Below are 27579 nucleotides of genomic sequence, written 5' to 3' on the forward strand. Positions count from 1 at the left end.
TGAATGTTTACAAACATTTTAATTGTATTAGATGTCTATCCCAATACAATCTCCATCGACCTCCACACAATTTAAAAGTCATATCTTGACAGTTTCTTGCAAAATCTAATGGAACAAAAACATACAAGAGGCTAGAGTAGACTTTAAAAAACAGCCTCTTTAGACATTAAGACACTTTGTAACTTTTTCAGTCCCCTTGCTCGCATAGAAAGGGAGGCTGTAAACAGCATTTTGGAAAGGCCTAAGATGTCTCAAAAACTTTATCACACAGAAAAACTGTTCATGGACTTCCACCACTTCGGGTGGTGATTATACAACTGAACATTTCTCCTGTACAACACTTCATGTACAGAATGAGATATGTGGGAGAAAAATTCTAGTCAAGACTACTTTCTCAGGATAGGAATTGCTTTCTTTGCCCCACCACTGCAAAAGCATATCATCATGTAATAACCCACCTCAAGTCTCAATTGGTACAGTCCAGGAATGGTTTTACTATGTTTGTCTAAAAAGCCTCTACATCAACCCAGCCTTTAGGTGATACTTTTTCAACAGGCCTGGCTCCTTTGCTCTCTGATCCCAATATAGCAAGGTCAACTTGGATGTACAAGAATGATGTTGTCAGCTTCTCATAGCTGAGTTGGAACCGGAACTAGCCCTGCTGGGAAATAAAGCAATCATGTTCCCCAAAAGCAAAGCAACCAGATGAGCAAAGTTTTCATACAGGCAACTGCACACTATCAAAATTAAGCAGGGATCACTAGTTTGAAGACTAGTGGCTGAGAGGTCTTGTGTAGTGACTCTGAAACCATGAGTTCCTTTTGACAGCATCATATGGGCACCAAAAGAAAAATACAAGAATGGCATTGCATTCTGTAGTTATTTCATTCTTGAATCTTTCTGGAAACTGAAAGGCAAGAGACATGTGTTGATGTCTGATCTATGCAAACAATGGGTCCAACAACAAATCTGGGAGCCAGCAATTCCCAGTGGTCATGGCCAGTCCACTTGAGAAATTTTTACCCTTGAGTTCACACAAGTTATCTAGCTCGAGGACACAAGAGTGTTTTAAGAATGCCCCAAATGAAGAAAGATGATCAAAACAGAATCATGGAAGTTGATGAGGTATCCCAGAAAGAATTTGAAATGGTATGAAGACCACAAAATAGGGCATCTAAAGTACAGCACATGGAATATTTGCTTCCCAACCAAGTGTATGTTCTTTGTAACGCAACACAGAAATAGAGATTGTACATTACTTTCAATACATATCTAAGGTTTTAAGGATTTGTTGGTAAAACATTTTTTGTTTCCAAATTAAAAGCAATGCTTTATGGGATATGCAATAACTGAATTCCTGCCTTTTCGAATAGAATGGTACATAACTAGAAAAGTATGATATCCCCAGGGCACAATCAGGCAACCCCACAGATACCAGATCCCCAGGTTTTGTCAGTAAGTAAACTGGCCTTCCGTGTTAATCATTCATTACATGTTAATCATGTACGTCAATGCTCTGCAGAAGAAGTATCTGCTACACTGGGTCTTTTCACATGCTGAAGCCTGCACTGCACCAGACAACTGAAGCTTAGTCACTTTCAAACTTGATAGAATTGATCTGCGTAGAGATAGTACCACCGCAGTAACTTCCCCTTTTCTTCTTTGTCTTCTCATGTCGGAAGGATTTGCCTTTTGTAAATTTCAGAACATCATTTGCCTTTTCACCCCAATCGCCTGTAGCTCCTTTCTGGAAGAGAGTGACCACCAAGTTAGCAAAACATACAGAAAGCATTAAAAAGGAGCATTGCTTCTCAGCCACATTATCCCTTAGGCTTAGGCAAAAAGCCTCTTCAACCCAAGGAGGCTATTACTGAGGCATGCATCTTTATCCTCCACTTACCTTGGCATCAAATGAATTGTCTGCTACTCGCTCATCTACTTCAATTTCCTCTGCCCTTACTCTGCGAAATGGACTGGATGGCTATAGGGAGGAAAAAAAAACTGGTATTTTGGTATTTCCTACAGTAACAGCCAAGACATTTCAATGCAGGAACCCCAGGTATATTGGATTTCTGGCTTGAAAGTCGGCCTAAAGTTGCTTCTAGAGTCCTTGATGACTGCAGCCACAGATATCAGGCCATTCCAGACAATTTTATAGCACTTTATAAGATCCTACAAAGAACTGAAAACAGTGGACTACAGTGGGAAAAATCATCAGTACTTTTCCTATCTTCATCACTCACCTGCTTCACCTTGGGGAATGAATGTGGAGTCTTGGGTTTTGTCTTGCTCTTCTTGAGGTCTGGTGTCTCCAACTCCTGATCATCCTCCCTCTTCCGCTTCTTTTTGGTCAGGCCTGTCACATTTCCCAGATATATAGTAAATTTTAATACAATCAAACTTACTCTAGGAAAGGGACCCATTACTCAGCCAAGCAGCACCCTGTTGCATAAGCAGTCAGGAAGGGATGGTGAAATACTCATGCCTGTCATTAACTAGATCTGCATCTAGATTAGAGGTTATAAAATTTACAGCCCAATTAGACAGGGCTCCCCCACTGGCAGAATTAAGTGTTCTGCCAGTGTTGGCTGCAGAAAAGCAGTCATAAAGTGTGTCCTGGCCGCATGCGCTGTTAGAGCGCTGGTGGGAAAGCTCGAGCCTTCCCACACACTTCATTGTGGGAATGACCATCCGCCAAAGCAGGTAAGCCAGCGGGAAAGGCAGGAGGGGAAGACTGAATGAGGCAAAACTGGTGGGGAGGCTGCTTCCAGCAGGGGTTAATCCAGCGGCAATGGCATGTGCTGGGTGCTGCCTCCTCCAGCAGTAGCCTCCCCACCCCCTTTATTTCATCAAACTTGTTCCCATGAAAACACTGGTATATGTCTGAGGCAACCCACTGCAGGGCAGGAGGTTTACGGAGGGGAAAGCGGATTTAAATCTCCTTTCCCTTCTGAAGGCTGCTACTCTGCTCCCCTGTCCCCTGCTGGATACATTGTGCGCTTTTTCAGCATGGGTGGAAAAGGTCAGGGCAGGAGAGTTAGTGATGACATGAGATATGGCTCCCCAGTAGAGAAGAATTCTCTATTGTTCAAATTCAGAACCTCCACTACTAGTTACCTACCTCCATTCACTGTCTTTTCATCAGAACTGCTGCTCTCTGCATCACTAGCTGCTTTGGATGCTGCAGGCTTTGATGCAGATGCTTTGCTCGAAGGAGTGGATGAAGCCTTTGGTTTCTTTTTCTCAGAGTTACTGCAGCTGTTCTTCCCTTTCTTCTTTAGTTCCACTTTGACTTTTTTAGGCTCTTCATCACTGGAGCTATCAGAGGAACTGCTGCTGCTGCTGCTGGCTGCTGCTTGCTTCTTAACCACCATGCCAGTGCTCCCTGGAGATTTGCCAGCTGACTTAGGGACAGGTTTGCTCTGTTCCTCTTCACTACTTGAGCTGTCAGAGTCTGAACTGCTTACTTCAGGTGCAGGGATACTGGATTTGGAACCAGCTTTGGTAATCTTTGCATTAGACTTTTTTGAAAGGACTTCCTTATTCTTATCAGAGCTGTTCACAAGTTGCTTCTTCGTTGTCTTTGGGACAGGTCTAACTGGAGACTTCTGAGGAACTTCATCTTCAGAACTGTCAGAATCTAGGGAGGAAATAAAACAGAAAATTCAAGACAAAAATCTGTTACGCAATACAAATTGTATTCTGTTCATACTACAGGTTTAGTCTGGTTATGAGGGCTCCGTTCCAGAACTCAGGTGGATGGCAAAAATCACATTAAAGCAAACCAAATTTAAAAAAACAATGTCCCTTTGCTAGGCGATTTAAAAGCAGCCTTGCTGATCTTTGTGATACAAGACAGAGTAATTAGGCAGACAATCCATCAATCCTTCAATCAAGTCTCAATTCATTTTGAAAATCAATTGTCAAGAGAGACAATCAAGTCTCTCTTCAGGCACTTAGAAGGCTTCACTCTGAGTCATCGACCCCTCCCTTCACCAAAGCTCAGGGAGAAGGGAGGGGTTGCTTGCCTTGGAGTGAAGTTGTTCTAAGTGCCTGGAGAGAGAATGATCAGCTGGCTGCCCTCTTTCACATTAATAAAGCCACTGTTAAATGACTTTTTTCCTTTAATTTAAAGGGCCCTTTTCATCATGTTGAGATAAAAACCACAGGTGAAAAATCCATGATTAGGTTATACCTGTATCGTCACAGTTCAGTTTTTTATTTGCACACTGAAGACACATCCAAAGGAAAGGAGAAAAAGCCTCAGACTCCATGAAAAGGAAATGCCATCAGGAATGTCTACCTATGAGAGCCTGAGATTAATTCTGAAGTCCTTGCTATCCTCACATGGGACATATCCTCCCAGAAGGGGTGGGGGAAGAGGATCACATGCTTGTTTTTCAGCATGTCTACCCAGACGCCAGTCCAAAGAAACTTACTTCCAGGTGTGTACGGGATTATAAACTTAATGTCATGAATTTTAAATGTTATTTCAAGGTTCTGTTTTTTGGATCAAATCCTGTAGAAGTGTAGATCTTCTTGCTGTTATGTTACCATTTTCCAAATTTTCCTGCTGCCACAGGTTGAAAATTTGCTTATTAATGTTTAAATGTAAAATTGAATTTATACCATTCACTGGTGGCCTATGAGACTTTTGGAGGGGCAATAGTAAGACAAATACCTGAAAGTTGAAAATTTGCCTCGCTCCTAGAAACAAATCAAATTTATTTATTTATTTATACATACATGTATTTATATACTGCCTTTCTTTGGTCATCAGATTTCTCCTCAGACTTTAATCCAAGGCAGTTTACATAGGCAGGCTATTCTAAACCCCCGCAGGGATTTTTACAATTGAATCCTTCTAGTCTTTCAGAGAACTCCTCCTTCAAGCTGGATTCCTTCCCATTCTGGTCTCTCTCTGGCCCTTCACCAGGGCCACTCATGCCCTCTCATGCTCCACTTGACGGCAACTCCTCTCTGCCACCTAGGGTCAGCTCATCAGTATATCAGCGTGCCCTCAGTTCTTGGGTACTTCCGGTTGTTTCGAACTGGCAGCCTCAGATCTTCAGGCATACAAGGCGGCAGCTCTACCAATTGAGCCAGACCTCCTGCCCTTTGTCAAGAGCTGTACTAACGGATCTCTTGTAAGAGGAAAAAATGCTTCCTAAGCTGAACTGGTAGAGCTACATTTAAAGCCAACTTAGTAACAGAAAGTACAACAGATAGGATAGAAAACTAAAGCTGAAAACAATGTAGTAGTTCCATTACTGTTGTTTAAATCATAGGTCTAGGAGTTTAGACCAATTATAATCAGTCCCTGGAAGGTATAACAGGGTTGCCACTAAAATTTTATTTTTCTTTTCCCTGACTTCAGACCAATTTCCCTGACTTTCCCTGAACATTTACATTTCCCTGACTTTCCAGAAAGTGGCAACTTTGTGTAACAGTGAAACACACACAAAGTTCTTGTTTCTCCAGAGCCCTAAAAATGTGAATTCTTAAAAATACTGCATTTCTAACTGCTAATGTGAGATACAGAAGTCTGAAAATAGACAATAGAGAGATTGTTGGCTATAGACAACAAGAGAGATTATTCCTGGGCTTGGATCAAAAACTGAAATGAAAACCATGCAATTGTGCTGGTAACTATAGTACCTGAACTATCAGAGGAGCTGGCTGCTTTCTTTGACTGGACTGGTTTGGTAGCAGCCTTCACCGCAACAGATTTAGCAGGGGGTTTGACCAATACTTTCTTGTCTTCTTCAGAGCTGGAATCTACACAAGGAGCACACAGTCTCAATGATCATTCACTTGTTTAACTTTACTTCACAGCATACTCCACAGCAATACAAGCACTTAAAAGCATAATCAGTAAAATATACTGCATAGCTATGACTTGAAGTAGAATTTGCCTCTGAAATCTTTTCATGAATGACAAGAGAAAAAAAAGCAAACATCAGAAAGGAGAGAAAACAAAATAAGCTATCATGTATCACAGTGCACACCTTGACGACATAAAAACAGCCTTTTCATTACCACTCACCAGTGCACTGAGAACAAGCAGAAATTGTGCCTGAGGCAGCAGAGTGGCGAAACTACTTACTTGCCCATCATTCCTTTTACCTTGAAAAGGATTCCTACCTTACAAGGGAATCTTAAAGTTATGAAAAGAGGAAGGCAATATGCATGTGTAGTTTGCCAGGTAGTGCTGCATCCTCCTAGATTCAAGGCAAACAGTGGCAAGAAATCAGTCCCCATGCTTATCTTCTTGCTGTGAGAGGAATGGCAAGACCAAAAGTCGTTGTCTCTATTTTCCCTAACTCCAAGAAGTGCCAATGGAAGCAACAGATGACAGGGGAATGGGGATAGGCAGTTATCATCTCAGACATTCTGTGAAAGGCTACATCATACCACTGGGCCTCTCCTTACAGCAGCCTGAGCAGGGTGACTAGGAAAGAGGCGAGCTGCATGGATACCATTTTGGTGTCCACGTATCCCTCTGGCTAAGAAATATGCCTTATTGGTGCAGCCATATGTAGGTCCATAGAGAACAGGTACATGGCAAAGAAAATTAAATTGCAAGAGTGTGAATTTAATACTTATTTTTATTTCCTATGTTTCAGCAATAACGTCCCAATTTAGATAGATGTAAAAACTAAAAGATTCCTTCAGTGTAGTAAACATTATACAAGTAATATGGTTCAGAATTTTTGGTTCATTTCATAAAAATGGTGGATTACTCCAGTAATATTCCACACACACATCCCCAATGATGCAACTGCTTTAAAAAAAATGTAAAGAATGTAACTTGCTGGCTTGCAAGATGGTGTCTCTTTTCTAGTGTAATTCTATACTAATTGGGCATAACAAGAACAAGCAGCAATCTCTCTCTGTACTGCGAAAGACCAAACATTTCCTCAAAAAGGTCATACTAAAGATCCAGAAAGTTTGCTTGAATCCAGGGTACTCACCTGAATCACTTTCTGAACTAGTCTCTTCTTTTCTAGTGACAGATTTGGAGGCAGATGTTTGTTTAGTCACAGGTCCTCCAACTGCAATTAAAATAAAAATGTTGTCTTTGTACTTTCTTTTCAAGAGCATCAACAATCCCCAGCTAACAGATCATATAATTGGCTTTAAACCTAATACCAACCTGGGATCAGGCAGCTTCATATACTTGATATACAGCAGCCTAAGGTTATTAAAGCAGCAAATTTGCAAATGAGCTTAGAAAGCACCAAACACTAAATACTTTATACAGAGTCCACGCACAGCTGACTCAAAACCAGTTCTTTTCCCCATCATACCTTCTATAAGTTGCTTCACATGGGAAAGACAACAGCAGGCAAACATGGAATACAAAATTGTGTGGAAAAGACCATCATTCATTGAACTGCAGTGGTAATCATTAGCAGTACACATAATCTTTTTCTGATTAAAAAACCAACACACCCCTGAAGCCCCAATACGAGTCATTCTACATCATCAGATAGCACCAATCTATGAGGGTTCTGAGATAACAGTCCTCCCTGGCAGCTGACATTTTAGGTGCCAAGCAAGTCTTTCCACACCAAAAAAAAAGATACCGTATTTTTCGCTCCATAAGACACACTTCCCCCCCCCCAAAGAAGTGGGGGGAAAAGTGTGTGCATCTTATGGAGCGAATACTGCAAAAAAATAAAAATAAAAAATAAAAAAGCAATTCCCCCCCAGCCCTGGCCCCGCCCCCTGCCCGCTCGCTCTGCTCTGGGCAGTCAGAGGCTACTCAGTAAGTCTCACAGTCACTGGGGCTCACTCCCAGGAAAGCGTGGGTGGGGTGGCAGTCTCACTGCCCAATCCTGTGCATGCCTACTCTGAAGTAAGTCCCATTAGTCAGGGGGGCTTACTCCCAGGAAAGCCTCTCTCTTCCCCCCCCCAAGCCTGGAGTATCACATCCTCTCTCCCCCCAAGCCTGGAGCATCACAGCTTCTCTCTTCTGCCCCCCAAGCCTGGAGCATCACAGCTTCTCTCTTCTGCCCCCCAAGCCTGGAGCATCACAGCCTCTTTCTCTCCCCCCACCCAAGCCTGGAGCATCACAGCCTCTCTCTCCCCCCCCAAGCCTGGAGCATCACAGCTTCTCTCTCCCCCCCCCCAAGCCTGGAGCATCACAGACTCTTGCTTCCCCCCCCCCCAAGCCTAGAGCATCACAACTTCTCTGCAACACAAACACTTTCCCCCCCTCTCTCACACACAGGCTGCCCCCTTCTCTTACACACACAGATGCTCTGCCCCCCCACACACTCACACAGCAGGGGAGGGGCACTTTCACTCACCTCATCCAGCATCTGAATGTAAGCCCCCCCCCCCATCACAAAGAAAAAACTGTCTCCTTGGTCAGAATGCCAGTGTTTGCTTATTGCACAAGCCCCAGGTAAGGCTCGGTTCTCACCATAAATCCAGAGGTTTGTTGTGTCTTGAGAATTCAAGTTGTGGTTGGACTTTCCACTTGTTCATTTGTATTGGAATCACGGAAGAACTGGCGAGGAGGTAGATGTGGTGTCAGCAGTGGCCCCTTTAAGGGTAAGGCCTGGGCATTCAGCAGAGTGTGCTGCACAGCTGCAGCCACTGGAAGGCAATAGGGCCCTCAGGGATATAAGGAGTACCTGAGGCAGAAAGGGTTTGTGGGTTTTGAAGGAGTGCAGGTTGGAGGTAGGAGAGGAGACTGACTGGGTTTATTGAATTTGGAATCTGACTGTGGATTGTGACTGGACTTGGATACCCTGATGGATTTGACTGACCTTGGACTGTAATTTGGCTTATTGGTTCTGGACTCTGATTTGGCAACTCTGATTGATGGGACTGATTTACTTGGCATCTGTGGACTGGAACTGGACTCACTTTTGCTTGCTGCGCTGGTGAGTTGCACAAGGGGGACTGATCAGCCTTAAGCGGGCACAAGGCCCAGTGGAATGGGATTTGGCAGAACATCATTGTAGCAGAAAGATAATGTGATCCCCTATTTGTGTGCACCTGCTTTTGTGAGCTTCATAAATTCTGACTCTAGCGATGATGAGTTCTTGGGGTTTCCAGAAAACTAGAGTACTCAAACCTTTAAGTCTCTCCATTTGTTAATGACAGTGATAATGGTTCTTAATGCCACTGTTGACTGCTGTTCACTTTACATGGTTCAAATGTTATTCTGTTATAGTTTATTAAATATTTTATTACACTATTTGGTTCAGAATATTTTTTTCCTGTTTTCCTCCTCTAAAAACTAGGTGCGTCTTATGGTCAGGTGCATCTTATGGAGCGAAAAATACGGTAGTTTAATTCCCTTGTGGTTCCCAACTTCAGGTGGCATTCCAGAGAAATGCTGCCTTGAATGGAAGTTATCTACATGAGCAGAAGGAGCAGTTTGCTTGCATAAAGAGCCTTCTGTGAGTGAAATGCTCTATCAATTCTTAGAAGGGATTTCTGTTCACACATAGCTCTCCTGCAAGAATTTCTACTCTGTACATTACAGCACTTGATTGGACAGTGGAAAAGCAATTTGTAAGTGTTAAAACTCAAGTAAAACATACTTCAAATGCTATTGTAAGTAGTATGCCTGAAATACATCTTGTATGCACTAATAATTGTTAAAATGATTTCCACAATATTTTAAACTTTTAATATACCTTAAATACACATGCAACAATCTTAAATCAATGTTTGGTAACAAAGTAGGCTTTATAAATTGTATTTTATGAAGGAGGTTTAAAGGCCTTTTCAAAAGAACTGTATTTAACTGTTAATATTTCCATTTGGCAAGAATTAAGTCATCTTAAAATTCTAATGTTGCCCTTCTAAGCTATTGTTCCCCATGCTTCTGAAAACGGAGACACACTTATTTCTGAATCAAAGCTGGAAGTGCACTTTATACTGAAAACAGAGGCATAAGCTAGGTCATTTGACACCCGGGGCCCATAAAATTTTGTCACCCCATATGATTTAATTAATTAATTAAACTCACATTTTTATACCACCCTCCTCTAAGCAGCTCAGGGTGGTGTACATGGTTCCTCCCCTTATTTTGTCCTCACAACAACCCTGTGAGGTAGGTGAGACAGAGATAATAATAGTCATAACATGAAATAAATAATAATAATAATGGCCAGAAAATAAATGCAGTGAATATTTCCCCCCAAGCAGTGGATGAAATTCTGCATAAAATGGTATATAACATGATGGTATTATTCCTAAAAGCCACAATTTCCAGAATTGTGGTCACTAGGAAGATTGGGGGGGGGATCCCGGCTTGGAGGGGGAGTAAAAAGGGAGATTGTGGGGGGATCCAGGCTGGGGGGGGAGAAAGGGAGATTGTGGGGGATCCAGGCTTGGGGGGGGGAGAGTAAGCATATCACTCTAAGGAATCACCCAGCTTTGCAAACCTAAAAACAAGTAAAAATTCACCTTACAGCTGAAGCCTCTGTTTTATTCTTGGGGGGGGGGGGAGGCTGCCTTCTGGAGCATTTGTTTAGCTCCACTTTCATCAGATCAGGACCATGCAGCTAGCCTTGCACTCTCCTGTGCCCAACTTGACCAGGAACCAAGCGAGTAGGATGCTTGCCTACTCCCAAGTAAAACACAACCATGTAGCTTCCTTGCGCTTTCCACAGTGCTCAATACATTCTTTAGCTTGGAGGGAGGGACTTCTTGGGTGTTTTTGGGGGGCTGATTTAATTGGACTGAAACCGTTCTGGTATTGTTGGATTCCTCTCAGCCTGCCCTTTCTGGTGAACTAAGGCAAGTCTGCCTACTTGCGAGTAAACACGCAATATGGCTCAGTTTCACTTTCCATAGGGCTCCATGCATTTTTGGGCTTCCGTTTTTTTGCCATAACTTTTGATGGAAAAGGAGATATTTCACTTTGGTTTTTGCATTGCATTCCGCTGGAAATTCTGCATCCAACAGTATATGGCACGATGGGGTTACTCCTAACCTTTGCAATGTTAGTGATGTTGGGGCATTTGTGGTGTCATCCCCCCAAGGGTGGTACCTGGGGCAGACTGCCCTCTCACCCACCGCTAGCTACACCACTGACTGAAAATGGTATATTTACCTCCTGTCACAAAAGCCCACCCTGGTCACTGTTCTGGGCTTGTCTCTTCCAAGTAAACTCTACTGAGCCTCTGCAAACAAATATCGAGTGCAGAGGGGTGACAGGCTTATCTGTCCACAGTGAAAGTTTACAGGAAAAGGGACAAGGCCAAGGTACTGTACCATACGAAAATATAGCAGACCAGTTATTTTGCAGCCAGTGCTCTAGGCTCAAAGGAGACATCACTTTTTAAAATTTTAATGTAAAATGCCTGGCATATTTGCAGTTCAGAGAGCCCAGGACAGTATGGGAATGTCAGACTTACTGGCTATTTTTAAAAGTATGGGAAAACATTAATAGTTTTGAAACTCTTCAAAATAAGTTGGCTGCATTTTAGAATACACATCCCATAGTATCTCCCTCCTTTTTATTGACAGAAAAAGCACTGAATCCATGAGAGATCAGACAGACAAATTCAACACCCTGCTCAAAATCCAACAACTGTACAGGAGAAAGTCTCTTACATTCATTTGCTTAAATTCGGACATTAGCTATTTTTAATCCTTCATTTCATACACACCTGCTGTTTTCTTCTTGGACAACTGCTCCTTTTCATCAGTACTCTCATTCTTCTTCTTACAAGTTTTTGTAAGACATTGTGCTTTGTCTTTCTTCAATTTTATGGACGATGGAGGTGGCACAGCATTGTACTGGCCTGAAGACAGATAAGATCAGAAGGAACAAAGTATGTGTTAACAGACCAAAGCATACAGCTTGCTTGTTCACCTTAGGCTTCCAACCTGCATACTTTTATTTTGGATCAGTCAGCTTCAATTGAATGTGAACAGATCAGTGTGGTGACAGAAGGGCATGAAGAAAAACTGCAACAACATGTTTAGGAACAGCAACTAGAGAGCACTAGAGATAGAGGAATAATCATGCTTGCATATTAAAGATATCCAAGTGTGAAGAAGTCATAACTAGTTAGAAACTCTCAACTGGTGACAGACAATTTCTACAGACACATGACTAGCAAACAAGAAGCACAAGTAGAATGACTGTATAACACTGCCGTTAAAGGATGTCAAAACCACTTCCCGTACTGTATCAGTATGTATTGTATCAGTATTATTGATACAGGTGCTAGGCTTCCATGCACCCAGAACCCTAAATGTACCCCTTCTCTTTTAAATATAAACATCTCTAGCCTTCAAATTTATGGCAAAACCACTAGGTGGAACACTACTGTTAAGTATTCAAAAATGAGTACTTGAATTCAATGACTTAGTTTTTCTCAACATGCACACTATGAGTTTTTCATAGCATCTATGGCTTCCTCTAACCTCTCCAAATCTTATGCATTCCATATTTTTCAAAGGCCAAACTAATTTTAATAACAAAAAATACACTGAGAGCACAATCATTGATAGTACAATCCTATGCTTCTCTCCTTAGAGGACTCGCTTACCTCAATGGGGCTTAGTCTCAGAAAAATGTGCATAACTAACTGCAGCCTAACTACTGCAACTTTAAAATACTAGCACTACCCTGCTACTGCAGTTTTCCAGAAGCTAATATAACTCAACCATACAGCTGGTTCTGTAGTGACAGAATTTAAGTTTCTCAGGAACTGAATTCTAGATTTTGATCTAATTTAAAGCATTTACAGTCTGTTACTTGCCCCTAAATCAGGTGTGTCAAATTCGTTTCATACAGCAGACATGATGCCTTCTGAGGGCTGGAAGTGATGTCATTAGACAAGAAGTGATGTCACTAAACTGGTCATAACCAAAAATATGCACCACTTTTTCTCACTTAGGAACACATTAGTTGCAAATGACAGAAGAGAAAATACACAAAGATAATATTTCAAGATATGGGAGAGCCCAATTTTCAAGTGGGCTGCCCTTTCAGCAGTAACACCTCAGCACTGTTCAGCAGCTAAGAGCCTAAGGGTCAGATTAAAAGCTTCTGGGGGCTGCAGCTGTCCCCCGGGCCTTACATTTGACATCCCTGTCCTAAACTAATGTATCATTTGAATTAACTCACCTGCTTTGGGCTTTGAGGCTTGCTTTTCATCATCTGAACTGTCAGAAGAATCCTCACTGCTACTGCTGCTGCGACTTTTGCTTAGGGTTTTGCTTTTATTCAGGGATAACTGAGCAGCCCCAGGTTTGGATGGTGGAGCTTTTTTTGAAGCACTCTTTTACAAGAAAAAGATGTCACATCAGTACCCACTCATTATGGGTGAAGTTTTCAAACCCCGATTACTACTCAAAACAATTCCCTGGCCACCCATATACTGCACACAGTATCAAAAGTCAAGGACATGGAAAGCAATTATAATAACATACAGCATTTATTCCAGAGGGATAGCCGTGTTACATCTCTTGCAGAACAAAAAGATGCATGGCTCTTTAAAGAGCAGACAATTTAATGTGACATAACCTATTGTGGACCCACACCTTTCTTTTTTTAAACTTTTAAAAGAAAGTTAAACCACAAAGTGCAGCCAAAAGGTCCAAGAAATTGCTGAAAGGGATAGCAATATAGTACTTAAACGCTGAGTTCCTTTTATTTTTAAGGGTTTTCCATTTCAGCAAGACAGACTGAAGACAAGAAAATTAATTCCCTTCACACGTATGAGATGATCACAGCCCATTTACCCAAACACACAGAAATACTGGTAATACAACTGAAGTGCCACAAAGACCTATTGCGTACCTTTACAGCAGCTTTTTCTGTGTCAGAATCTTCACTGCTGCTGCTGCTATCACTGCTGCTACTATTTTTTGCCTTGCCATTTGTAAATTTGGGTACCGTTTGGTTAACCTTCGCTGCCAATTAAGATAAAACAAAGATTTCATGCACAGAAGCATCAGGCAATACAAGACTGACTTTTTTCAAAATTATGTATACTCACACATACAGTGTTAAGAATTCACTACTACTTCCTCAGGTACAGCTTGCTGTACTGTATAGTAGTCTAAGTTTGCTGTACTGTATAGCAGTCTAACAGTAGTCCACTGGCAGAGACCCAAGTTACCATTTGCAATGTCTCCTGCTTTTGATGAGTTTTATCTAATACAATTTGTGTTGTACAGGCATCCCCCATATCCACAGATCAGGTATCCATGGTTTCAGTTACCCATAGTTCTCTGTGCCCCCCCCCCACTAGCTTTCATTTTCTTCATTAGCAAGCAGTCATGTTTCCTGCAGCCTGTTCGCTAGGAAGACACAGTCAGAATGTTTACAGGAAGCAGGAACTGTCCTCACAAGGAGGACACACAAGGAATCCTTTGAGATACTGGTAATGGATGAAACCAAATGAAAGCCTAGATAAAGCTTGGCAGATGTATATCCCTTGTCTAGAGGTCTGCCAAAATCCAAGCAAGAAATACTACAAAGTATTCATTTGAACTAACTTAAAAGGCAAGAGTTAAACAGGAGAGAGTCATTTTCATCCATTTTTCAACTTGGGCATCATGCTAGTGTTTTTCTAAGCTGGTAACAGACCCATGCCCTAGAGCAGAAATTTTCAACCTTCTTCATCTCAAGACACTAAAATTGTCAGGACACACCATCAGGTTATTGACAACTGACAAGGCACACCATGCTGCCAGTGGGGGGCTCACATCCCTCATTGGCCCTACTAATAAATGACCTTCTCCCAAATTCCTGTAGCACACCTATGGACCACTCATGGCACACCAATGTGCCATGGCACAGTGGTTGAAAATGGCTGCCCTAGAGTCTGAAACTCAAATACTGCCTATTTCTGTGTCAGTCTGTAGGTTTTCCTCCATTTAGGTTTTATGTGTGAAAAATAAAACTAGTATTACTAAGAGAACACTTCAAATATCCATATTACTACTAATAATAATCCACTTTTCCAGTTTAACAATTACAATAAAAACAAGAATCAGAACTCAACCCAAGCTTCTAGTCAATAAAAACCATACAAGGCAACAGCAGATTAAAAAACATATAAAAACATCACAGGAGACAGACCAATAGCAGCAATAAAAGTGGCACAACAAGCAGAGGCAAACACCATAAAACTCCACCCTCTAAAAGCCAATGAACAAAAAAAAGTCTTCAGGTCTCACCAGAAAATTTCCACTGAAGGGGTCATTCTTAAATTCCCTGGAAGAGAATTCCAGAGACATGGTGCCACAACGGTAAAAGGCCTGCTTCTTGCCACCATTTCTTTCATCTCAATGGCTGTGGCAGAACTGTCACTAAAACACTATCTGAAGTTGTAAGGCATCACAACGCCCCAGCCTGAGGGCCCTGGCCTCTTTTCCCTTAATGGGTGGGGGCAGCCAGGAGACAGTGGCACGATCCCCAGGATCGCGCCACTCGGGGCTGCAGGGCTTTGAGTGCATTTACCAGAGCCTCCTGCAGCCGTCTAGAGGTGCAGGGAGCCCTGCGTTGCCGTCTGCAGGGCTCCCTGATGCTTCAGAAGTGAAAGTGGAGCAATCATGCCCTGCCTCCCCTAAACTGGAAGCGGAGCACAATTGCTCCACTTTCACTTCTAACAGGCCTGCAGGGACTGGGGTGCACTCACCTGTCCCCTCAGCAGCCATCCTGGGGTGCAGGGAGCCCTGCGTGAGCCTCTGCAGGGCTCCCCAGGTCAGTAGAAGTGAAAGTGGAGCAACTGCACTCCACCCCCGCAAAACCGGAGGCGGCACTCCACTTTCACTTCTGCAGACCAGGAGAGCCTGCAGATGCTTGTGCAGGGCTCCCCGCACCCCGGGAAGGCTGCTGGAGGGAGTGGTGACTGAATCCCAGTTCCTCCAGCCCACCTGAGCCACGCTATTCTGGGGATCGCGTAGCCGCCTCCCCCGCCCTCACAAGGACTTACTGCGGGTTTCAAACTCTAGGAGAGTTTGAAAACCACAGATGTAAAGGAATGGGCTGGACTATCGAAAGTATACAGGTGTGCTCCCTTATCTGTTGAAATTCCATTCCAAAACCCACTGTGGACAGCTGAAACTGCGGATATGGGTGAACACCTGTCCCCACAGTCCAGGAGGCTGCCCCCCCCCCCGGAGACAAGGGGAGCTCTGCAGAGGCGAGATCCGCAGATATGGGGCCCTCTGCATTAAAAATAAAACAGGAGGCAAGAAACAGTCAACTGGGCCTGCTTCGTGAAACTCCAGACCTCTTGTCGCAACTAACAGATTTCAAAAGTTACAAAATCACCTCAGGGCTTCTACTTAAGAGCTTTCCAACTGATATTCCTGTTTATGCCATGCAGATTGTAAGTACCATATATATGACATAAAGTCAAAAAACTTCTGCCTAAAAATTAACCCTGAAAATGGGTCAAAACAGTAAATAAAGCTTCTGAGAGTGGCTTCCTGCTGAGGTCGGAGTGGAACTGGGCTGGGTGGAGAAAAAAAGAGTAATTTTACTTACCAGTAATTATTTAGAGGCAGCAACAAAAAAGGTAGCCATTTTAGCTTCTTCAAAGTGAAGGAATTTATGAGAATTGTAGTCTGAGGGCTGCTGCTATGAAAGTGCAGCAGTGTACTCCTCCCAAAGCCTACAACTCCCATAAGCACCTATGTGCTTGGAAAATAAGGTAAAATGACTCCTTTTTGGCTTTTTGCTGCTGACTCAAAACAATTCTGGGTAAGTCATTTTAAAAGAATTTCACACACCCCTAAGTTTTACCCCAGACCTATCTGAGGGTCATAGAAAATTCCATTATTTTTGGCTCAAGACCTGTCCTTCACTTATCTGTGAGATCGACATAGGCGTATATCTGTGTTAAGTACCTGATTTAGGAGCTGGTTTTGTTCCCTTTTTGGCTCCCTCTGTCTTTGGTGGCTGCTTCTTTGGAGCTTCATCTTCAGAGCTAGTAGAGTCTGAACTAGAACTGCTAGACTTCCTCTGGGTCTTTGTTTTCAGAGTTGCTGTCTTCACTTGGGGACCTGTTGCCTTCTAAAGAAGTTACAACACAAACCATAAAACTAAATCGTACTTACAGGCTCAGACACAGAATTATTTGACTGACCAAATGCTCAGCGCTAATAATCATCCTCTTTTGCTCTCCCAAAAGTTACATTCTAAATTGACCTGGGCACACGAATGAAATGTTTATGCCATTTCTGCCCAATGTTGCATATATGCAAAAGGGACCAAATATGTACACCTGTGGGCCAGGCAAAAATGCGTTAAAGCCCAAAAGCAAATATGGCATTGAAACACTTCACTGTGGTGTATCGCTGGTATCTGCCCAGATAAATGAAAAGTGCTTGTACACGTCTAACGTATCAGTTTCCTAAGCTGTGAATTGCATCATATTCACCCGACAGTGGATTAGGCTCACTGTCAGGGAAACACTATGTGATTCACAGCATCACATCATTTGATATCCTCATGTTAAGGCTATTGGTTTCAGATGTTGTGCATGATGTATTCTGTAGGCTGTAATCCTACCTTGCTCACCAGAAACACATATAAGCTATTTATAGCTTCAAGGAACATGTCCGCCAAAGAACCCCCGCACATTTGGAGGAACCATAGCAAAGTCCCTGGCATGCATTCCAGAGAGATGTGTTCTTAGTCCATGGAGAGCATCAGTTTGGCTTGCTATTGGTCCACATGAACTGAAAGGGCAGCACACCACTCTCCTGTCCTGGTGCACTGCAGGGTAAGTACAGTACTGGCGGAAAAGCTATCTTTCAGGGAAACCTGCACACCATCACTGATCTTTCTGGTGAGAAATCACAGGGTTCCCTGGAATACAGGCTGAAATTCACTGTCAGACTTTCTCAGAGGAAAAGCCTGAATCACAACACTGCCAAACTAAGCCTGGTCTCTATGCCCAGCTCTGCTACTTCCTATAGTATTTTCTGGAACCACACCAGCCTTCTCTGGGAATATGATCCATCCCAACTTCATTTCCAGTGTGTACCCCAACACCTTTTATGAACCATATTAATCTATTTAGTCGGCTGCTATGAGGCTATTCAAAAAGGCAGGGTATAAATCAATAAATAAATGGATACTGCAAACAGTTTGCACCACTATTTTAAATTTTGGGTGAAGGATAAGAATTCCTTGTAAACATCTGAAATAAGTGTTGAGGACCATAGCAACAGCTCTTTGCCCTCAAATATTTTCTTTCACCCTAAGAACCATTATAAAAGTTCATTCTTCATTAAGGCCAAGAATAATAAACCAAGCCTAGTAGAGGCCAGCCTATACAAACTGTTCAAGAGCATTTCCACAGGATATCTTTCAGGCCATCTCTAGGAGCAAAGCAATTCACCAACCTTTACTGGTTTCTTCTTTTCCTGTTCAGAGTCTGAAGAATCACTTGAGTCCTCGCTGCTGCTCTCTGCTGGAGCTGCCTTTGCTGGCATTTTGGACACAGAGGCTGGCTTAGTGACTAGGTGTGAAAAAGCAGATATTGAGATAACTTAGCCGGAAAACATCAGTTTCTTCATCTTGGTGGTAGACAAAATGGAAAAGCATTTTTTTTTAAAACTGCAAAGCATCAATAATAAGCCCACACACCATTTTCTCCATGTAACCTGCCAGCCAATGTAGACAGGAGGCTGGTCCAAAACCACCACATGAAGTAAATGACATTTGCTTGACTCATCTGCAATTATTTGCTATGCAGGCACCTTGTTCATTCCTGCAGCCCAGATTAAAGATGCTAGGAGAAGTGCCACGTTCCCTTACTGGAAAGTTAAACCTGATGTCTCTTTCATCCCGTTCAACGCAGGGACTCAAAGAGCTTATTTAGGAAGAAAAATTAGAGTTTAAATGTTATCAGTCTGTTAGGATATTGAATCCAAAGGATCCAATAGAAGTGGATTGCTCTTCAATCACCCACTATTTCTGGTTGATAGGTATATCAATGGCTTATAATCATATGCATTTTTTAAATGAAAAGTGGTACATAATTATTTAATAATAATACAGCTAATTACAACCTCATTTTTCACAGCACAACTCTCAATACTAAATACTGAAGGACTGTTCTCTTTACATACTGACTTCCTTCCAGGAGGTTTTTTGGTTGGCCTCTGTTGAAAACAGGATAATGAACTAGATGGATTCTTCGGCCAATTCAGCAGGACTCTTATTATCTTACTATTTGGGCAAAACAGAACGACTACCTTCAAGGAGGCAAAAACGGTGACACTGCAATCATGTCTGATTTAGAGATGTCATAAACAAGCCTCACCTTGTTTTCTGGATGAGGGCTTCTCATCCTCACTGGAGCTCTCAGAACTGGATGAAGATTCTCTCTTTGACTTCTTTGCAGGAGGACCATTGGGAACAGTTCGTCGTTTTTTGGCTTCAGGTGATCTGAGGAAAAAATATATTTGGCACTACTTTGTATTATGCAGATTCAGGAACCTTTTATTGGCATAAAATAAAACATAGGATAATACACTTAAACCATACCTAAAACAGCCCCCATGTATCAAACCAATACACTGCCATTACTCGCTTATACCGTGCTTCCTCAAAATTAAATAAAGAAATTTCGCAACCTGGCATACCTCATCCTTTCCTAATAGCAAATGATATAGCACAAAGTCCTCCGACCCACATATGGAAGACAAAAATGGCCTGAGCAACTGTGAACGCAGATCGCCAAACCATTTGCAAGTTAGAATCATAAGTGGAAGAGATTCAATGTCCAGAGAGTTGCAACTACACACCCTTCCTTGCACACTCAGGTCATTGTATCTCCCCAACGTAAAATTAGATGGCATAACATTGCAACGAGCCAGGAAGAAGGCTCTCCATTCCTGTGAGTTAAATAAGAAATATAAGTAAGCGGGCTGTTTATCCAGGATTGGAAAAAGTGAAAACCCAAAGGGGAGAAAAGGTCATGGATGCGGCTGCAAATAGCTCTTGCCGCTCTATATCCTCTATATCGTCCAACCAGGTTTTCAAAGTTTTAAGTGTCAGCTCTGGAGAGAGGGTTCCTAACAGATCTGCTGAGAGACCTGTAGTATTATGCTGTGTCCATTACCCTGGTTGGTCAGTACAGAGTTTCTATTCAGCGCATATACATGCATATTCCTCCCTGTAGTTACTTCACTAGAGAGAAAAAATTAATACTTCTGGCTTGGACAGCAATGAAACAAAGCTGAAACAGCAGACAGGCAATTTGAGATGCAGAACTGGATGAAAAGGGGTAATGAGAGAAGAATTGCTGGACATTGTTCAAGCGCTCAAAAAACTTTACATACATTCTTGCTAAATCTTCACTAACAGTTTGTTAAGGCAGACCAATATAATCCCCTTATTGCAGAAAATGATAGGTGAAGTTGAGGCTAAGAAGATTGCTGAAAGTCATCTCAGCATGCACACTCTTAGCCACCTCATTACACCACTTTTGTCTAGGAGGAAGGAAACACTCAGCACCTGCTCTTTAGAGTGGTCCACCTAATTGCCCCAAAGAGGCAGGGAAAAGATTCATAATTACCAGCAGTACACCTTCCATATGGAGGAAGCCCTGTGTAGACCATACCAGGGCCAACCCACAGATGACATGACTTGAATGCCTCACAAGTTTGAGGCAGGATGAGCAGAAGACAGGAGTCCCACACTCCACATCTTCCCAGGGCTGACGGAGGCACTCCAGTTTGCGCTCTGATCTGATCCTTCTCATCATGAACAGGGAGAGGAAGAAAGAGGGGGAAAGCTGCAGTTTTGGCCAGATCTATCTTGCTATCTCCTCATCCCCTGACTGCTTAAGAAAGCCAGGGCAAGGGGAGGGGGTTGCTTTTCTCAGAGCAGGCTGAAAATAGCAATTCTAATAATATAAGTCCCTAGAAAAAGCGGTTTTTAGAATGGGGATTGTAAAGGGACTTTCCCGCCCCCTTCTCCAGGGATTGTCAGGGTCCTCCTTATCTGCAGTGGTCATCAGTGTATAAAAAGGTTGGACCTGTATAGTGATCCATCCTGTTACTCAAGAGGCAATGTTCATTTGGTTTGGCACATTTCAACACTCTTCCTAATAATACAACAATTTTAAGGAACCATTAAATCAGAGAATTCAGCTAATTTGAATGGTTACAACTCCCCTGCACATACATCTGACATAATCCTAAACTTGTCTACTGAAAAGTAAGTAAGTACTGAGTTCAGTGGAACTTACTCCTAGATCAGAAACCTTTATTGGCATCACAGACAACAAATAAAAGCAAGCAGAAAAGAAACAGCCAATAAAATAGCCTAAAAAAAAAAATCACACATCTTCCAATTCACATTGAGCTGCCCAAGACACACACAGTTCCCCCTACACAGCTTCGCAATGATCATAGCTCATATATGAATCATGGAGATGTTTGTGCCTACTAAAAATCAGACAAAGTCATACAAATGCGTTCTTGATTTCTTCCTGCTAACAAGAAACACACCATGTCCTTCCCCTCCCACCCTGACAGGGTAACTATCTGATCTAAGTATTGTAGTTGCAAATCATTATATAAGCAGCAAGTAAATGTCATATGCGCTAGAGTCTCAACAGTACATTTATCACAAGGACATGATCTTCTGCTTATCTCCAACTTCCTCCTAGATAAGTACCTATAGGATTGAAGTATAAGGGCCCAATCCTATCCAACTTGCTCACATGAGGCATATGCTGCATCCTTTGGTGGGGAAGCAATAACAGAGTCCTCCTCAAGGTAAGGGGACATGTGTCCCCTTACTTTGGGACTGCAATGCAGTGCTGGAAAGTTGGATAGGATTGGGCTCTTAGACTCTAAAAGCAGATGATAACAGAGATCAAATTTTAGGTAATCAATAAGAAGAAGCCTGAAACACAAACAGGCAGAATTTTTTTCACACCACTCACTTCAGCCAGTAGTTGAAGACATCAAGGAGAGAAGCAGCATTAGGGTCTTGTTCAGTCTAAAAGACAAAAATAATACATTTTAAGAAATTAACAGCATCTTTTCCAACAAAAAGTTTTTATATAGTCTGAAAGTTGACCGCTTAGAAAGACAACCTTGCATTACTGCAATCACAATAAACCGTATATTTCAAGGAGTTAAGGAGAGGTTTCCCCAAAATATAACACCAACGTGACTACACAGCAAAGTTCAGATATTTGAAAAGCTATGATACTTTACACAGTTGTGACAACTCCATTTCTTTACAAAGCCCCTCTGTATGACCATGATAGCACTACTGCAGAATATAGTAATAATCAGAAAAATGCAACATTGTGAAGCAGGACAGATTAGAATTTTAAGCCAAAGCATGCTGAAGTGGTGGAATTTCTACATACTGCTGTATGCATCTGCAATATTCTGACAAGCCATCTAAGACAGGAGTGTCAAACATAAGGCCTGTGAGCCAAATGTGGCCCCTGGAATCAATTTATCTTGCCCCTGTTATAACTGGGCTCTGCTATCATGAAAATTGGGTTCACTCATATCATCAGAATATGAACAAGATTTGCACATTTTCTCCCCTGTCATTTGCAGCTAATGAGTTTCCATGTAAGAATAAACCACTTCTTTCTGACCACTATCTGCTTAATGATGTCACTTTCGGCTTTATGGTGACACTTCTGGCTCTTAGCAGGCACCATGAATGCTGACTTTGGCTCTCTGTATGAAAAATGTTTGACACCCCTGATCTAGAACATCTTCAAGTTGACCACTTCAAAGATCCTCAGACAATGGTAGGAAGCTCCAAATCATGCTTTTTTTGTGCTCAAAGCCCTCCTGCCCACCCTGAGCCTCCTATTGGTGTTTATCGCATCACACTGGTCCTCCCAACCCAGAAGGAACTGGCAATGATGTCGTCGCCAGTTCCTTCTGGTGGTACTTCAAATAGATGGACTATGTGAAGTGCTATGATTCAAGGATAAAGGAGCTAATAAGCAGCCCATCCTGGGGCATTCCATGTACAAATGCCCCATTCCATTTATGCAATGCACAAAGTCTCCGAGCGAAGATGGGACAACTGGAATGTCTGGTGACAAGGGAAAACATTGACATAGCGGGCATAACGGAAACCTGGTAGAATGCGGAGAATCAGTGGGATACCGCAATCCCGGCCTATAAACTCTACAGGAGGGACAGGGAGGGGCGGGTTGGAGGTGGGGTGCCCACTGACATTAAGGAAGGGATAGAATCCAGCAAAGTAGAGATTGAAGGTAGGTCCGACTCCATAGAATCTCTATGGGTTAAATTACCAGGCCTGAGGAGTGATGCAATACTGGGGGCATATTATTGTCCTCCAGACCAGAAACTAGAAGGGGACCTTGAAATGAGGAAACAGATCAGGGAGGTGACAAGGAGGGACAGGGTTGTAATCATGGGGGACTTCAATTATCCTTGTATTGACTAGGTCAATTTGTGCTCTGGTCACGAAAAGGAGACCGGATTCCTTGACATGCTAAATGACTGTGCCTTAGAGCAGCTAGTCATGGAGCCCACCAGAGGACAGGTGACTCTGCATTTAATATTGTGCGGTACTCAGGACCTGGTTAGAGATGTCAATGTTACTGAGCCATTGGGGAACAGTGATCATGCTGCGATCTGTTTCGACATGCAAGTTGGGGGAAGAATACCGGGCAAATTTCTCTCAAAAACCCTTGACTTCCTATGGGCGGACTTCCCTCAAATGAGGAGGCTGGTTAGGAGGAGGTTGAAAGGGAAGGTAAAAAGAGTCCAGTCTCTACAGAAGACTAAGTCTCAAATCAACAGTAATAGAGGCCCAGCAGAAGTGTATACCACAAAGAAAGAAGGACTCCACTAAATCCAGGAGGGTGCCCACATGGCTAACCAGCCAAGTTAGAGAGGCCATAAAGGGCAAGGAAGCTTCCCTAAAAGGACGTCTTGCCCTAATGAGGAGAATAAAAAGGAACATAAACTGTGGCAAAAGAAATGTAAGAAGGTGATACGGGAGGCCAAGAGAGACTATGAGGAACACATGGCCAGCAGTATTAAGGGGAATAATAAAAGCTTATTCAAATACGTTAGAAGCAGGAAACCAGCCAGAGAAGCGGTTGGCCCTCTGGATGGCAAGGGAGAGAAAGGGGAAATAACAGGACACTTAAGAGATGGCAGTTGAATGAGTTCTTTGCATCTGTCTTCATGGCAGAAGACCTCGGGCAGATACCACTGCCCGAACGGCCCCTCCTGACCAAGGAATTAAGTCAGATAGAGGTTGAAAGAGAAGATGTTTCAGACCTCATTGATAAATTAAAGATCAATAAGTCACCAGGCCCTGATGGCATCCACCCTAGAGTTATTAAGGAATTGAAGAATGAAGTTGCTCATCTCTTGACTAAAATATGCAACTTGTCCCTCAAAACGGCCACGGTGCCAGAGGATTGGAGGATAGCAAACGTCACGCACATCTTTAAAAAGGGAAAGAGGGGGGACCCAGGAAACTATAGGCCAGTCAGCCTAACATCTATACCGGGTAAGATGGTGGAATGCCTCTTCAAAGATAGAATCTCAAAATACATAGACGAACAGGCCTTGCTGAGGAAGAATCAGCATGGCTTCTGTGAGGGTACGTCTTGCCTCACAAACCTTTTAGAATTCTTTGAAAAGGTCAACAGGCATGTGGATGCGGGAGAACCTGTGGACATTATATATCTGGACTTTCAGAAGGCGTTCGACAAGGTCCCTCACCAAAGGCTACTGAAAAAACTCCACAGTCAGGGAATTAGAGGGCAGGTCCTCTCCTGGATTGAGACCTGGTTGAAGACCAGGAAACAGAGCGTGGGTGTCAATGAGCGATTTTCACAATGCAGAGAGGTGAAAAGCAGTGTGCCCCAAGGATCTGTCCTGGCACCGGTGCTCTTCCACCTCTTCATAAATGACCTGGAGACAGGGCTGAGCAGTGAGGTGGCAAAGTTTGCAGATGACACCAAACTTTTCCGAGTGGTGAAGACCAGAAGTGATTGTGAGGAGCTCCAGAAGGATCTCTCCAGACTGGCAGAATAGGTAGCAAAATGGCAGATGCGTTTCAATGTCAGTAAGTGCAAAGTCATGCACATTGGGGCAAAAAAATCAAAACTTCACATATAGGCTAATGGGTTCTTGGCTGTCTGTGACAGATCAGGAGAGAGATCTTGGGGTGGTGGTGGACAGGTCGATGAAAGTGTCGACCCAATGTGCAGCATCAGTAAAGAAGGCCAATTCAATGCTTGGGATCATTAGAAAAGGTATTGAGAACAAAACAGCTAATATTATAATGCCATTGTACAAATTGATGGTAAGGCCACACCTGGAGTATTGTGTCCAGTTCTGGTCGCCGCATCTCAAAAAGGATATAATGGAAATGGAAAAGGTGCAAAAGAGAGTGACTAAGATGATTACTGGGCTGGGACACCTTCCTTATGAGGAAAGGCTATGGCATTTGGATCTCTTCAGCCTAGAAAAGAGGCACCTGAGGGGGGACATGATTGAGACATACAAAATTATGCAGAGGATGGACAGAGTGGATAGAGAGATACTCTTTACTCTCTCACATAACACCAGATCCAGGGGACATCCACTAAAATTGAGTGTTGAGAGTTAGAACAGACAAAAGAAAATATTTCTTTACCCAACGTGTGGTTGGTCTGTGGAACTCCTTGCCACAGGATGTGATGACAACATCTGGTCTAGATGCCTTTAGAAGGGTATTGGACAAGTTTCTGGAGAAAAAATCCATTACGGGTTACAAGTCATGATGTGTATGTGCTGCCTCCTGATTTTAGAAATGGGCTATGTCAGATGCAAGGGAGGGCACCAGGATGAGGTCTCTTGTTATCTGGTGTGCTCCTTGGGGCATTTGGTGGGCCGTTGTGAGATACAGGAAGCTGGACTGGATGGGCCTATGGCCTGATCCAGTGGGGCTGTTCTTATGTTCTTGCCTCCCTTCCTTGCCTAGCGCAAGCCAGACCAGCAGCCCCCCACAAGCCTCTCCACCCACTTCAGCGAAGGCTCCCCAGCAGGCCAGACACGGGTGCGAGTGCGCGTGTGAATGTCTCGACGCGTACAGGCACACGTGTGCTCGCAGGCTGCACGCCACCTCCTCCCCGGCCGCCCCTCCGCAGCTCCGAAGCCCAAGCAGAGAGCGGGCACCGCCTCACCACTCCGGCCGCCTTCCCGAAAGCGCGTGCCGCCCCCGCGAAGTGGTTCTCCCTCAAGAAGCCGAAGACCAGCGGGAACAGGTCGCTCGGCACGGCACGCGACTTCGCCATGCTGCCACCAGAAAAGGAAGCCGTCTCCACCGCCAAGGCCGGATATGACGTCGGGACCGTCTTGCCGCCCCAAAAAACCATAGAGAGAAGGCGCGCGAGTGCGCATGCACGTGCAGCAGAGTAGAACGTCTGCAGCGTCCAACAGCTGCTCTACTCAGGCTGCAGTCCTAGACACGCTTACCCGAGAGTAAGCCCCATTACAGTCAATGGGGCTTACTTCTGAGTAGGCTGGCATAGGATTGGGCTGTAAGGCTACAACCCTATCCACACTTAGCTGAGAGTAAGCTCCATTGACTGTAATGGGGCTTACTTCTGAGTAGGCTGGCATAGGCTTGGGCTCTAAAGCTACAACCCTATCTACACTTACCCAGGAGTAAGCCCCATTGACTGTAATGATGTAAGCCCCATTGACCTTTGTGATGTTAAGATAGAATCATTAATGGCGCATTCCTAACCCCTTATGTCAGTGCTTTCCAGCACTTTCCAGCTTTCCAGCACTGACATAAGGACAATGCAGCTCTGAGATCAGGGAACAAACATTCCCTTACTTTGAGGAGGCCTCTGTGAGTGACACCCAACTGCAGGATGCCGCACATGTCCCATTGGCACTGCTATGCCAGTGCTGGAAAGCACTGACATAAAGGGTTAGGATTGCGTCCTTAGTGGTCTTTGTAGGCCTGGGCTACAAACCCAGAAGTAACTGGCAATGATGTCATTGGCAGTTACTTCAGGTGGTACTTCGAATAGGTGGACCACGTGTATTGGAATTGCGGAAGATCTGGCGAGGAGGTAGATGTGGTGTCAGCAGTGGCCCTTTTAAGGGTAAGGCCTGGGCATCCAGCAGAGTGTGCTGCACAGCTGCAGCCACTTGAAGGCAATAGGGCCCTCAGGGATATAAGGAGCACCTGAGGCAGGAAGGGTTTGTGGGTGGTAGAAGGAGTGCAGGTTGGAGATGAGGCTGGCTTGGCTTATTGACTGTGCCTTGGATACTCTGACTGACTTAGTGGCTAACAGACTACTTGAACAGGCTGGGGAGAGCTGAGGTGTGCTGCTATACCAGGAAGGACTGCTGCCTTAGGAACTGGGTCCCTGCAGTTTAAACAGACAAGGTAACCTGGTGGTGAAGGCTAGTAGTGCTGCTGTAGAGAATGGGGGCCATTGTTTGGGACTGAAAGGGGAGCTAATTAGTTTAGAGTGGGCATAAGTTACCTAAGTGAGGCTTGGAGTGGGAATCTGGCAGAACACCATGTGAAGTGGTACAGCAGACAACAAACCTTGAGAAACACTAGACTGACCTACTAACTGGAAGTCA

General features: G+C 43.5%; 1 protein-coding gene across 1 annotated transcript; it reads right to left on the reverse strand.

Moving 5' to 3' along the window:
* NOLC1 (nucleolar and coiled-body phosphoprotein 1) lies at positions 1-26288 on the reverse strand. Its single transcript, XM_066622451.1, has 14 exons — positions 26157-26288; positions 21909-21964; positions 19275-19399; positions 18352-18467; positions 16849-17014; positions 13787-13899; positions 13112-13265; positions 11643-11777; positions 6975-7055; positions 5659-5778; positions 3122-3640; positions 2244-2356; positions 1901-1981; positions 1-1747 (listed from the first exon to the last, which is right to left on the reverse strand). Exons 1-14 carry the CDS (start codon positions 26265-26267, stop codon positions 1589-1591), a joined length of 2049 nt encoding a protein of 682 aa, XP_066478548.1. The 5' UTR covers positions 26268-26288; the 3' UTR covers positions 1-1588.
* Positions 26289-27579: the final 1291 nt, after the last annotated feature.

The sequence above is a fragment of the Tiliqua scincoides genome, chromosome 3 (assembly GCF_035046505.1).
Source record: "Tiliqua scincoides isolate rTilSci1 chromosome 3, rTilSci1.hap2, whole genome shotgun sequence".
In the NCBI taxonomy this organism is placed as follows: domain Eukaryota; kingdom Metazoa; phylum Chordata; class Lepidosauria; order Squamata; family Scincidae; genus Tiliqua; species Tiliqua scincoides.